General features: G+C 44.8%; 2 protein-coding genes across 2 annotated transcripts in view; both read left to right on the top strand.

Annotated features, from left to right (window-relative positions):
* Positions 1 to 392, top strand: part of rbm41 (RNA binding motif protein 41) — a 23,522-nt gene extending 23,130 nt beyond the window's left edge. Inside the window, exon 11 of the mRNA XM_088441485.1 lies at positions 249 to 392. The gene's annotated coding sequence lies outside the window, so the exon portion shown is untranslated. The remainder of the gene's footprint in view (positions 1 to 248) is intronic.
* On the top strand, positions 305 to 12,184 carry clip2 (CAP-GLY domain containing linker protein 2). Its single transcript, XM_088441363.1, has 17 exons — positions 305 to 449; positions 4,301 to 4,815; positions 5,528 to 5,652; positions 5,731 to 5,944; positions 6,438 to 6,635; positions 6,707 to 6,810; positions 6,990 to 7,050; positions 7,850 to 7,900; positions 8,884 to 9,180; positions 9,624 to 10,133; positions 10,200 to 10,251; positions 10,339 to 10,422; positions 10,490 to 10,646; positions 10,902 to 11,061; positions 11,155 to 11,343; positions 11,458 to 11,464; positions 12,105 to 12,184. The coding sequence occupies exons 1-17, from the start codon at positions 341 to 343 to the stop codon at positions 12,182 to 12,184; spliced, it is 2,913 nt and encodes a 970-aa protein (XP_088297489.1). The 5' UTR covers positions 305 to 340.

The following is a 12,184-nucleotide window of genomic DNA, read 5'->3' as shown; positions in this document are numbered from 1 at the left end:
AGATCAAAATATTTACCGGAATAGTCAATTTGGTGATGACTTGTTCCGTGACATTAAAAATAAAAACTACGATCAATATTTTTGCCCAGAATGCAACTTCATAACTGTGATATAGTATGAGCTAAATGTTAAAACATTATGTCCATCATATACTGTATGTTTGACTTCCGGTTGCTTATGGTTTATTCTTGCTCCCCGTTCTGCTTAACTTTTTTTTTTAACTCCATTTTGTCTTCCTGTCTGGTAAGCTTTCCAGCTGTAAACCATGGAGGGAGACGCTCAGCGCCCCGTGGCTTAGTGCCTTGACCGCAGACCTTCACCGCCTTTTTGTTTATAAACCATGAACATGCTGAAGTCCAGCGGGCTGAAGATCCCGGGGCGCGGGCCCAAGCATTCCAGCCCGATGGGAAGGAGCGGAACCTCCAGCTCCCCTGTGCCCCCCAAAGACAGTAAGTCACTTCCTCCTCCTCTACTGGGAAGATGAAAAAAAAAATGTTTGGTCGTCGGTGCTGTGGTTCGCACCGTTTACTGAATCACAGCTGTGCACCATGACGCCTGTTACGTGGTCATCACGATTACATCAGCTTAACTGTCCCCATTGTAAAAAACAAGAAGGCGCAGGCTTCTTTTAAGGCAGAAATTCAGTTTAAACATCAGTTATTGTCCTTAAAAGTAGTGTATAAGATGCAGTAATATTGATCATGTTTCACGGAAGATAAAGAATATATGCTTGAGTATTGTTTTATTTTTCTATGTGTCTCGCTGTACTTTTTTTAATGCTAAAAGTGCTTTAACACCGCAACATTGATGCTAGCTTTTAGTCCATCTACTCGCAGGGGTGTCAAACGTTCGGCCCTCGGGTCGGATCCAGCCCACAAGGAGGTTTAATTCGGCCCCCAATTAAAATATCAACAGGAACAAACCCATGAATCCGCTTTCCATATTCTAACTACAAAAATTCTTACTTTTACGAGCAACACACCCAGATGAGCAGTGCAATTTACAAACGGAAGTGAGCACTTGCCGCACTTGTGCGGATTTTTCTCTCGACCTTCTCAAGGTTTTTTTTAGTGTGCGTTTGTGTCTTGCGGCTTAAATAGTGTCACGCTACAACGATACCCAGTTGGGGATCAGAACGATAATCCACGAAATGTTGCATGCAGCTTCACATCTGTTCACAAGCTGGGGTCTGTGGATGAGAATGTAATAAAACAGACAAAAATGCTACATGAGCTAATATGTAATCATAAAAAATACACCCCATCTAAACTTCTTCCACAATTGATCTTAATTTGGTGCGCTTCAAAAAGGGTTTGAAATCTTTTAGATGGGTCCTAGTGGATGGTTTTTAAAACTAGTTTTGAGATATTAATTCATTCCGGAAGTAATTTCGTAACATGAATCTTTTATAAGTAGCTCCGCTTTTTAGATGTAAATAGCCTAATCAGTTCCAAGCCCTCGAAAACGTTCATAAACCCTTTCATTGAATATTATTACATTGAAAAATGCACCAAAAAAACAATAACAAATACATTTAGAGTTACATTAGTGCATATTAATCAAAATAAATCATGTGAACAATAATAATAATGAAATAATATGCTCCTAAACCCTTTAAATTAATCATATTAATTGTAGCAGTTGAAAATATGAATGCAGTCCACTCGTTTGCCTTGAGACGGTGCTGGCGATGAGTGCAGAGAGAGCGACACCTTTTTGGGTCATTTAATTTGTACCTTTTTATTTTACATTTCCAGTGATCCAGGAATCATTTACAAGTCCACAGGAGCAATCATAATAACAACAACAATAATAATATGGAGTCATGCAAAGTGCTTCCTGTCTTATGTCTTTGCTAAAGTGCTAACGGTGTGGTATGCTACATTTGTGTTTTGATGTGAATATGTACAATGTTAGCCATAGCTAATTTTAATTTTATGTTTGTTAGTTCCATGGTGTAAATTGCTGGTGGGAAGCGTGGATGAAACGAGTAAATATTAAAAGTGGAAGACCACGGTAAACAGTAATGCAAAAACTTGTCTCATATACGTATCTCGAATTTTTTCGCGAGGCAATATTTTTCCGCCGAGGCGTTTGTCTTAAGTCGAGGTACCCCTGTATCTAAATGTAAGAGCGGCTCAGTCACGACACCTGCGTGAAATAGCAGCCGGCCGCGTTGTCAATAACCCCAACTTGATCTTTCGCTCGGCCTCGTCCATCTGCCGCCGTCCGCGACTGGATTTGAAGCGCTCATAAATAACCGAGATGGGCCGGTGACAAGGGGGTGTGTCCGCTGCCAACGTCGGGAGGCGGGGGGAAGTTGTGTGGCGGATTCATTGTGCGTTGAGGCGGGGATCAATGGCGGGTTTTCACTTTGCCAGAGCACAATGGTCAAAGTGGAGGCTTGTGTTGCCAGTCTTGGACCTGCTTTGCGCCCCCCCCCCCCCCCCCCCCCCACCCACCCCCCATGTCGCCATGGCAACACAAATTAGAGCCAGAGGCCTGCATGGGCACTTGGAACTGTTTAGCATTTCCTGTTTTCTTTTCTATATTAAGTTGCTCTCCAAACAAGCAGTTCTCGACTATTTTTAAACGATCTACTCTTTGAAAGTTTTTTCAAGCAAGTATCTTCCAAACAGCGCACAGCAATTTTGGGAGGGATAAGACTTCAGAGTGCTGTGGTTTTAAAACTTTGGTCCTGCATTTGTAGTACTGTATTGTCAAGTCGTTTGCGCTTGATCAATGTCTTTGCTTCATCAATCACAAATCTTTTGAGTCCTTCCGTTCAAGTCTGTACGATAGGGATCCAGACAAAAGGAGAAAGGATTTATCGTCTTGACTGGGTGCCAACAAAACTAATGATCCTACAAAGACTGCAAAACCAAAACCAACTCAAAGCGTGCACGTCAACTGTAAAGTATTAAAACAAGTCGTTTGAATGAATTGGATTGGGCCATTTTCTGATCTTCGAAGCTCCAAAGTTCTGGTCAATGTTCCGTGCCCTCAAAAAAATGACTGACTTCCTGCTCATGTTTTCATCCAAATTTGTGTTGATTGGTGGCTGGCACTCGTGACACTGGGCGAGATTGAGCGGGATACGCACACGTTCAAAAGTTGATGAATGACTCGTTAGCCATTTCAACAACAAAAGCAACATATGGCAGCAATTGGGGCATAAAGCTCCGGCAATGGGGCCACCGAGCCTCGGGCAGGTCTTCAACTCGGGGTGGTGTGGAGTGGCAAACAAAATACACACACACGCACGCACATTGGCCCAATACTCTGTGTGTGAAAATGGCAAAGAACGGCAGGTTTAATCGCAGATGTGTCTGACCGACCCACTTTTTGGGCACCAGTTAGAATCTGGGCGCACAATCTGCCTCGTTGTGCTGCAGTTGACGCACGCGGCGTGCTCTTTCTCGCCGGCGCGACACGGTCAAAGGGGATCGGTGAGAAGAGACTCACAATGCCGCCACTGTTCTGGACGTCACTCGCTCAAACGCGTTTCCTCAAATAGATGAAATGCAAACTTTTGCTCCACTTTTTCTCCAGATTGTCCTCGTTATTGTCTCTTAAGTCAATGCCCCGTTTTAAGTGAACATTGGGTGGAATGAGGACTTTTCCTGTAAAACACTTCACAAAATGTGAGACTGAGCCCTGTTAGATATTCACTACATTTTTAATGAATTAATAAATAAATCCAAAAGGGCATCTTCCGGCCTCACACTTTGCCATCAACCAATTCCAGTACAGCAGCAGTAAAGACCTTGTCAAATAAATGCTTGACTATCAATAAATGCATATTTTTTTAATATAAATTACGTAAAATGCAGTCCTCATTGTATGAACTGCTTTAAGTACCTTAGTCAAAGAGTCCGTTACATACGTACATACATGCAAATGTTGTAAAAACCCTACTCTAGTGTAACACATAAACGCCTCTCACCAAAGGAATTCCTTGGGGAGGAACCGTTCTTTTTTGGTCAATATACATACATGGAGTCATTCTGGCGGCTCACTCAATTATTTGGAAAAAGAAAAAAGCCAAATTGCCTGAAAGCCCACCTGAGCAATGTTTTGTACTTTTTATGTCTATTTTTCTGTTGAATCAATTTCATTCCTATTTCCAAATGCATGATAAACTCTCATTGCAAATGAGCGCCTTACATTGAGTGCATTTAATGCTTTTACTACTAAAACAGTTTCATTGAATTGTTTAGAACTTAGATGGTGGCTCCATTCTGATAAGCCGCCGGACTCGAAAACCATTCCTAATCACGTGGTCGCGTTTTGTGTTCAGGCGCCCCCGTCAAGCCCAACACGCCGCCCAAAGTGTCGGAGGTGGGCGACGAGGTGGCGGGCGACTACGCGGTGGGCGAACAGGTGTGGGTCAACGGCGTGAAGCCCGGGGTCATCGCCTTCCTCGGAGAAACCCAGTTCGCCCCGGGCCAGTGGGCCGGAGTCATCCTCAATGACCTCCTGGGCAAAAACGACGGCTCGGTGGGCGGCGTCCGCTACTTCGAGTGTCAGCCCTTGCAAGGCATCTTTACGCGGCCCTCCAAGCTCACGCGCCAGCCGGCGGCCGAAGGCAGCGACAGTCTTTCCGCCGAGTCCCTCTGTGCCCATAATCAGACCCTGCAAGGCGGCGGCGGCGGCGGCGGCGGCGGCGGCGCCCCCGTCGGGCAGCGGGCGCTTCGGGACGGCCTGCTCAACAGCGCCATCAAGACGGGGAACGAATCGGGCTCCAATATGTCTGACAGCGGATCCGTCAAGAAAGGCGGTGACAAGGACCTGAGGCCTGGAGATCGCGTTTTGGTGAGGCTCTCCTGGCTCCTGAACGCATGGATTGACCCAAAACGCGTCACTAATTACAAACATTTTAGACTTTAAAGGACACTGTGTCAAATTTACACCGTTTTTCATTCAAAATGAATACATTAAATCATTAGAATTTTTAAAAATGCAACTCAAATGTCAAACTGTGAGGGAAACCATTGATGAGAAATAGACAAATAATCCGAACAGAAACTTTGCAAGTGAACTCTTGTGGAGTTTAATTCACATTAGGCATCAGAAAAAGTGTTGTGTTATTAATTAGGAATTGAATAATTATAATGATTAATTTGGAAAAAATACAATATTTGATCAACATAGAACCATACCATAACCATACTCCTATAGTAGAACTGTTTATGTTGATGTCAAATTGTCAAGTATCAGAAAGAATGTGGCTAAAATTGTGGAACATAACTATGAAGACAAAATATACAAATCTCCGACAGTTCAAAATACATTTTGACCAATATTTTGGACTATTAACTGTTTATTGCAATGTTTGTTGTGACACTTTCAAATACTATTTACTTTTCTTCAAATGATTGTACTTTTTTTCCATACGAACGCAATGCATACCCTTAATCCTAACCCCTATTTCAACTTTTTACATTTATAAAGGATCGTTGGACAGAAATAATCTGAAAAACGCATCGACCTCTAAAATTGTTCAGCAAGATTTCTTTGTTGTCAGGTGGGGGGTTCCAAGATGGGCGTGATTCGCTACATGGGGGAGACGGACTTTGCCAAGGGAGATTGGTGCGGCGTAGAGCTGGATGAGCCGCTGGGGAAGAACGACGGCGCCGTGGCTGGGACAAGGTACCCCAAACCAAGACATAAATTCACCATCGGCACCGCATACAACCAAAAAATCTCTCCGTAATTTTGTTCCCTCAGGTATTTCCAGTGCCTTCCCAAGTTCGGCCTGTTCGCTCCCATCCACAAGGTGATCCGCATCGGCTTCCCTTCCACCAGCCCGGCCAAGGCCAAGAAGAGCAAACGCGTGGCCATGGGCGTGTCCTCGCTGGCCCACAGCCCCAGCAGCTCATCCATCAGCTCCGTCAGCTCGGTGGCCTCCTCGGTGGGCGGGCGGCCCAGCCGCGCCGGCCTGGTAAGATAATGTCGTTACTTTTGGCTTACCCAGCGTCTGCGTCCTGAAAAACGATCAAACGGGTCGACGCTGCATTGATTTTGCTCGGAGGCTCCTACCCCTTTTTATACTTTGCTTAATTGCCGGCAGCCGTTGTAATCAACTTTATTTTCTGTCGGTCGGGAAGATGGCGACGTAAGCGAGAATGTTCGGCTTGAGGGATGGGGAACTGTCGCCCTATGATTAAGCGCCACTCTTGAAAAACACTACTTGGCAGCAGTGAATCTAGGATCGCGGGTTTATACTGTCGGAATATATACGTGCATGCTCTGCGTTGTTAGTTTATGGTCGTTAAATATTATGCTGTACATTAACTTATCGATCATTTCCTCAAAAAACAAATGTCCCAGACTAGGCCGAAATGTGTCAAACACTGCCCTCTAGTGGTTCTAAAAACGCTGCATCTCCTCGTCCCCCGCCCAACGTTAATGGAAATTGCTTTTGTTCCTGCAAGCTGACGGAGACGTCTTCGAGATACGCCCGCAAGATCTCAGGCACCACTGCTCTGCAGGAGGCGCTGAAGGAGAAGCAGCAGCACATTGAGCAGCTGCTGGCTGAGCGCGACCTGGAGCGCGCCGACATGGCCAAAGCCACCAGTCGCATCTGTGAGGTGGAGAAGGAGCTTGGCGCGCTCAAGTCGCAACACTTACAGGTGGGAGAACCTTCGCGAGGCGATGCCGCCCGGGCGGGACGTATTCATCCTGACCCCGATGTCCTTTTTAGTACGTGTCGGAGAACGAGGGCGCCCTGCAGCAAGTCACCGCCGCCTTGGCCGGCGTGCAGAAAGCCAAGATGGAGCTGGCCAATCAGCTGGAGGAAGAGAAAAGGTGATCTTGAAAGTAGTTGCCGCTTGCTAATCAAAACAGCAACACCCGGCAAAGTCTGTCAGTTCTTCCAGCGTGGACTCTGCGCCATGCTGGGCTCAGTTCTTTATTTATTGGTTAATTTGGTTTATGTCAATGGTGAAAAGCGATTGACGTTAGCGTCATCTTCTTGTTCTTTCCAGGAAAGTGGAGGACCTCCAGTTCAGGGTGGAAGAGGAGTCCATCACTAAAGGAGACCTGGAGGTAATCAACAGTTGAGACATGACATGTTGCTCGGCTGAACTCCCGCAGGCTTGTCCAATGAAAATCGAACGAATGAATCGAATTTTAATCACGATTACGATACTGCCTTTCACGATTAATTGAGCTGAACCCAACACTAACATTTAAAAAGCCGTGTCAAAACAAGCACTTTGCCGTCCTACCACCAGGGTGCGATGTTTCCCGTAAGTTTGCATGATGAAAGCCTCTGCTTTTCTCACTATAATATATTATTTACCAGTGTGAAATGGCATTGAGTTTCTCATCTCAGCTGTCGATTGAGACCAGTTTTGAAAAATCCGATTGAAATTTTGAAATCAATTCGGTTTGAAATGAGCGAAAATGACAGTTTGACTGCTAATTGATTCAAATTAGCTTCAAAGTAAATAATGTGCTTGGTTTTAAGTAGGCCTCATTTTTTTCATTGGTCAGCAAGTAAGTTAGCCGTGTTGCCCTGTGTGCCAAGTTTTTGCCATGTCTTGGGTGAATGTTTGAGTTATTATTTACTAGGTTATTATTATTATTATATATAGTATCAAGCCTTGAAGCCTTTTGATATACTGCTTGTTTAAAAAAAGGTCAATAAATAGACATGAATAATCACGATTAGTATGCGCGATTTCAATTATTGCCAAAAATAATCGTGATTATTATTTTATTTATTTTTATTTTCCCTGAATGATGAGCGTCTGAATGTTGACCTCAATGACTGCTGATTGAGGAGAGGGGGGAAACCGGGGCAAGGCACTTTAGGTGCAGTAAAGTGTGTTTTTGCCAACAGGGAAGACGCAAGCATGACTCTGCATCCTTGGGGTTGGGTAAGACAGCCAAGGTGACCACTTTCTTTTTTTCCAAAAATGAGATTGGATCCTGTTTTGGATGGCACAATAACACACTTGCTCGATGTCTTCCTGTGTGCTGAGATGTCCTCCGTTCAAATCAAGTAGTGCCTTCAAAGAGCAACTTCCTCTTGGTCTTGTTGGTTTCAAATGGATGCTTGAAGTGTAAACGATCCGACACTGGCTGCTCTCTTCTGGCGGTTTTCTGCTTTCACGCTGGCACATTGCAGTAATCCGATTTGAAATGATTGGACGGGGATGCGTCCATTTCTCTCTGTTTGGCTGAGTGCATCGCTTGGATATGACATTGGCGACTTTTCTGGGAAACCTCTTGGATATTTTTCTACTTCTGTGAAACTGAATGTCAGTCCTACTACTAATTCGATTGGCCCAAAATAAATGATGAAATACCAGAAAAACAAGTAAAAAAAAAAAAAACAAATCAGTTCAACCTATGAAATAAAACTTTTTCTTTCTTTTTTTTACTTGCTGCAGTGCAACAGCTGTATTTCAGTAATTATGTTTCTATTAATCATTATTCTTTAATATAAATAGCTACAGTAGTGCTGGTCATTAAAAAATGTTAGATTCAATTTTAGATGACGCTAATGAAGCAAATATGTTTTTATCAATAAAACAAAAACATTTTACTATTTCTATTTTTAAAACATAGCATAGTTTAAGGTAGCATAAATACAAGAAATTGTGTCACATGCGTTTAGATTCTGTTTTGAATTTTTTTGTATGCGTCATTTCCGTATTGATTGCTTAAATCTTGGATATTTCATTAAGTACACGTTCCCAATACAAGGATTTGACAAGAATTAAACCGACTAAGGGATTGTTAATCGATTTTGGCGATGGATGGGGCGTACTTAATGTCGCGGCCGCTGAAGCAAGGAGCCGACTGAGCCAAAAAACCTCGACTGACAACAAATGTATTCCTCCGTGTGATGAATGTTGTTCCCGGTGACAGCAAACCACGGTGGAGGAGCAGAGTCGCATCGCCGAACTGGAAGAGGAGCTCAGCCGAATCAAGGCCGAGGTGGAGACCCTGCGGGTTCAATCGCCGGGCCCCGCGGCCGCCGCCCGCGGGCCGGACCGCGCTGGCCGAGCGCTCGACCCGCAAATCACAGCGGCGTCGGCGGAGAGCCGGCAGGAGACCGAGGCGCTGAAATTGCTGGCCGAGAAGCAGAACCGGGAGATCTCCGAGCTGAGGTCCAAGGTCCAGCAGGCCACCAAGGAGAACGTGGACATGATGGACGCCTGGAAGGTAACTAGACAGTTACCCAGGATGTTATTGCAATTACAAAGAAGCGAATGTAACACACTTACTCTATATACACCAAGTACTGTATTGCCTTTTTGGCTTTGTTCCAATTTTTGACTTTTTGACACTTTTGGATAAATGCACACACCTCCGGGTCAGATTGACCCTGATACATTATTACTGTTGTTGGAGAAATGAACATATTTCACTGGTTAAAACAACATACTGACTTTACATTATATGCATTTCGGACACATTTGGGTGAATGAATACATCAAAGACATTACTGCTATTCCTTCCAAACAAACAGGAGGGTATTTTTTATTTTTTTTTAAATCCATTTGTCACTTATCCATAATGCTTATGATCAAAACGTTGTCCTATTTTCGTTTCATTATTATTATTTATTTTTATTTACGATTGCTCTTCGGTGCTTCTCTGCACAGGTTAAATTCGACTCCCTTGTGAGCGATCACCAGCGGTCCCTGGAAGAGCTGAAGTCTTCGTTGTCCGGTGGCCGGTCCTCCATTGAAGGCCAAGAGCCCGGCATCCAGGAACTGCGGGCCGCCCTGGAGGGCCTGAAGATGGAGCACCAACTTGAGTTGGAGAATCTCAAGGCCAAGTACAAAATCGAAGCCGCCATCCTCACCAAAGAGCGCGAGGACCTCTGCGCCCGCCTCCAGGAGGCCAAGGACGATAACGGTAAGGAGGCCTTGGAGGAGGCCACCGACAAACTGCAAAGGACCGAGAAGAGGCTGGGCGAGATGGAGGCGCTTCAACGGGAGCACGAGCGAAGCGTCCAGGAGTTGAGGGAAAGGCTGGAAAAGTCCGAAAACAAGGCGTCCGACTACCGGGCCTTGCACAGGGCCAACCAAGAAGAAGTCCAGAAGCTGCACGAGAAACTGAGGGTGACGTCCAACCAGTTGCAGGCCGTCCAGACAGACCGCGACGCTAACGTGAGCAACAACTAGCGATGCTAGCATCCTCTGCCTGCTTGCTTTTGTAACGCTTTATCCTCGTAGGTGATTGACGACAACCACCTTTCTGACAAGAAACTAAAGCAAAACATTGAAGGTATAACTTCAGTCTTGTCTCACATCGCATTTTAGGCGGCGGTTTTTATACCGAGGATGGAAACTTTTTTTTTTTTTTTTTCCCCAGAAACCATGGAGAAGCTGCAGAAAAGGGAAAAAGAGGTTTACACTCTCACCTCCCAAGTTGAAGCCCTCAAATCTCAAATTGGAGGTAAGTGGAACACCACAATACCTAGTTGACGAACTCAACATTTTTCTGGCTTTTTTCTCCACGACAGTATTGGAGGGCAAAGTTCGTACGGGGGAAAGGAAAGCCGAAGCTCTGGCGCAGGAGAAAGTGCGCGTGGAGGCAGAGCTTGAGTCCATGACCAGGAAGTCTCACGATGCCTCCGGGCAACTGCTCAGCATCAGCCAGGAGCTGTTGAAGAAAGAGGGGTGTGTTTGATTCATTAGCGAAGCATCTGTTAGCATCCTTTTTGTCATGCTTTTAACGCGATGACATTTGTTAGCATAGCATCTGTTAGCCATCTTCTTAGTACCCTCTTTTGGTTGATCTTCCTTAGCCACATATGGGCATCTGTTAGCTTAGCATCTTTAGCGTTTTTTAGCATCTGTGAGCAAAATATTTGAATCTGTTAGCCATATTGTTCAAATGAACCTTTTCTGTAACTCTTTCTTTACTCCCACCAGGAGCTTAAACGAGCTGAGGGTTTTGCTCCTGGAGTCACGTCGTCACTCACGTGAGATGGACAAAGACCTCAACCGTGAAATGCGCAAGGCCGAGTGGAAGGTGAAGGAGCAAAAACTGCAGGATGATATCAAGACGCTCCGGGACAAGCTCCTTATGCTGGTGAGAAAACTCATTTAGTATTTCCGTTGGGAGCGTGCCATATTACTTTGTCTGCTTTTTTTAATTTAATTTTTGTACGTGCCTTCATCACAGGGCCGTGAGAGATTCTCCCCGGACCACCGCCGTCGCTCCATGCTGGATCCCTCGGCTCTGGACTCTGAAGTGACCCGCCTTCGCCAGCAGCTGCTCAGCACCGAAGACGCCCTTAGAAAGGCCCTGGAGCACAACCAGCAGGTGGACCAGCTGGTGCAGGCCATGGGCAAGCATCCAGAGAAGAGCCCGGTAAGGTACTATATTTCCTCAAATAGTGGATTCCCTCTGAATGGATATCACACTTCCATTATTTTGCATGGGAACTAATGAATGCCTCTAAAAAGTGTCAATAATTCCTCTTAGATCAACCGTTGGTCATTGCCTGATACACAAAAAGCCTCCTTTCAAATTGACACTTTCTCCGCATAAGACACCACACTATAAAGCACACCAGATTATAAACCGCAACAACAAAAGTTGAACAGATCATCTGATTTTGTTGTTAGAAGATGCAGGTTGTTTGTTTGTTTTTATTTCGATTTCAATACAGACCGAACATGCCTGCATGTTTAGAAATAATAATAGCACCAACAGATTTTCAACACTCGGATTGTTAGAATACTGCACCAACACAGCAGTAACACACCTGATTGTGTGTGGAAAGTGCCCCCCCCCGTGCCAAGTAAAATAGCTGTTCAAACTCAAAATCAATACTTTGATAGCATCTTCATCTGTCTCCCTTTGTTTACCTTGAGATTGCTCCCTGGTAACTAGTAAAAAAAACAAAAAACTGCAGATACGGCGCACTGGACTAAAAGCCGCAAAGTTCAAAGCGTGAGAACGAAACTAGCGTCTTATAGTCCGAAATTTACCGTACCTGCCGCCGCATTTGAGGGACCCCATTTAAGTAAAGATTATAGTTTGTCTAATAAACAATGAATTCGTACATATGAAGTTCTCATTTGAAATGAATGCCTCGTTTCAAAGAAAGCCTGGTTCTTCTCTCTCAGATGCACGGGGCCCACAAGTCAGCCAACGGACTTCACCACCAGGAGCCCGACAGCGCTCAAGACGTCTGTATCGTTTCTGA

The sequence above is a fragment of the Hippichthys cyanospilos genome, chromosome 18, assembly GCF_059441005.1.
Source record: "Hippichthys cyanospilos isolate Australia breed blue-spotted pipefish chromosome 18, RoL_Hcya_1.0, whole genome shotgun sequence".
NCBI classification, from domain to species: Eukaryota; Metazoa; Chordata; class Actinopteri; order Syngnathiformes; family Syngnathidae; genus Hippichthys; species Hippichthys cyanospilos.
Note: the sequence above shows the minus strand (reverse complement) of the source record. Positions and strands in the feature narration are given on the sequence as shown.

Excerpts from the sequence above, each read along its gene's own strand:
- clip2 (XM_088441363.1), top strand. The coding sequence starts at position 341 with ATGAACATGCTGAAGTCCAGCGGGCTGAAGATCCCGGGGCGCGGGCCC. Across the intron at positions 5,945-6,437 it reads GGCCCAGCCGCGCCGGCCTG|CTGACGGAGACGTCTTCGAG; the intron begins GTAAGATAATGT and ends TGTTCCTGCAAG. Across the intron at positions 11,062-11,154 it reads GGGACAAGCTCCTTATGCTG|GGCCGTGAGAGATTCTCCCC; the intron begins GTGAGAAAACTC and ends CCTTCATCACAG.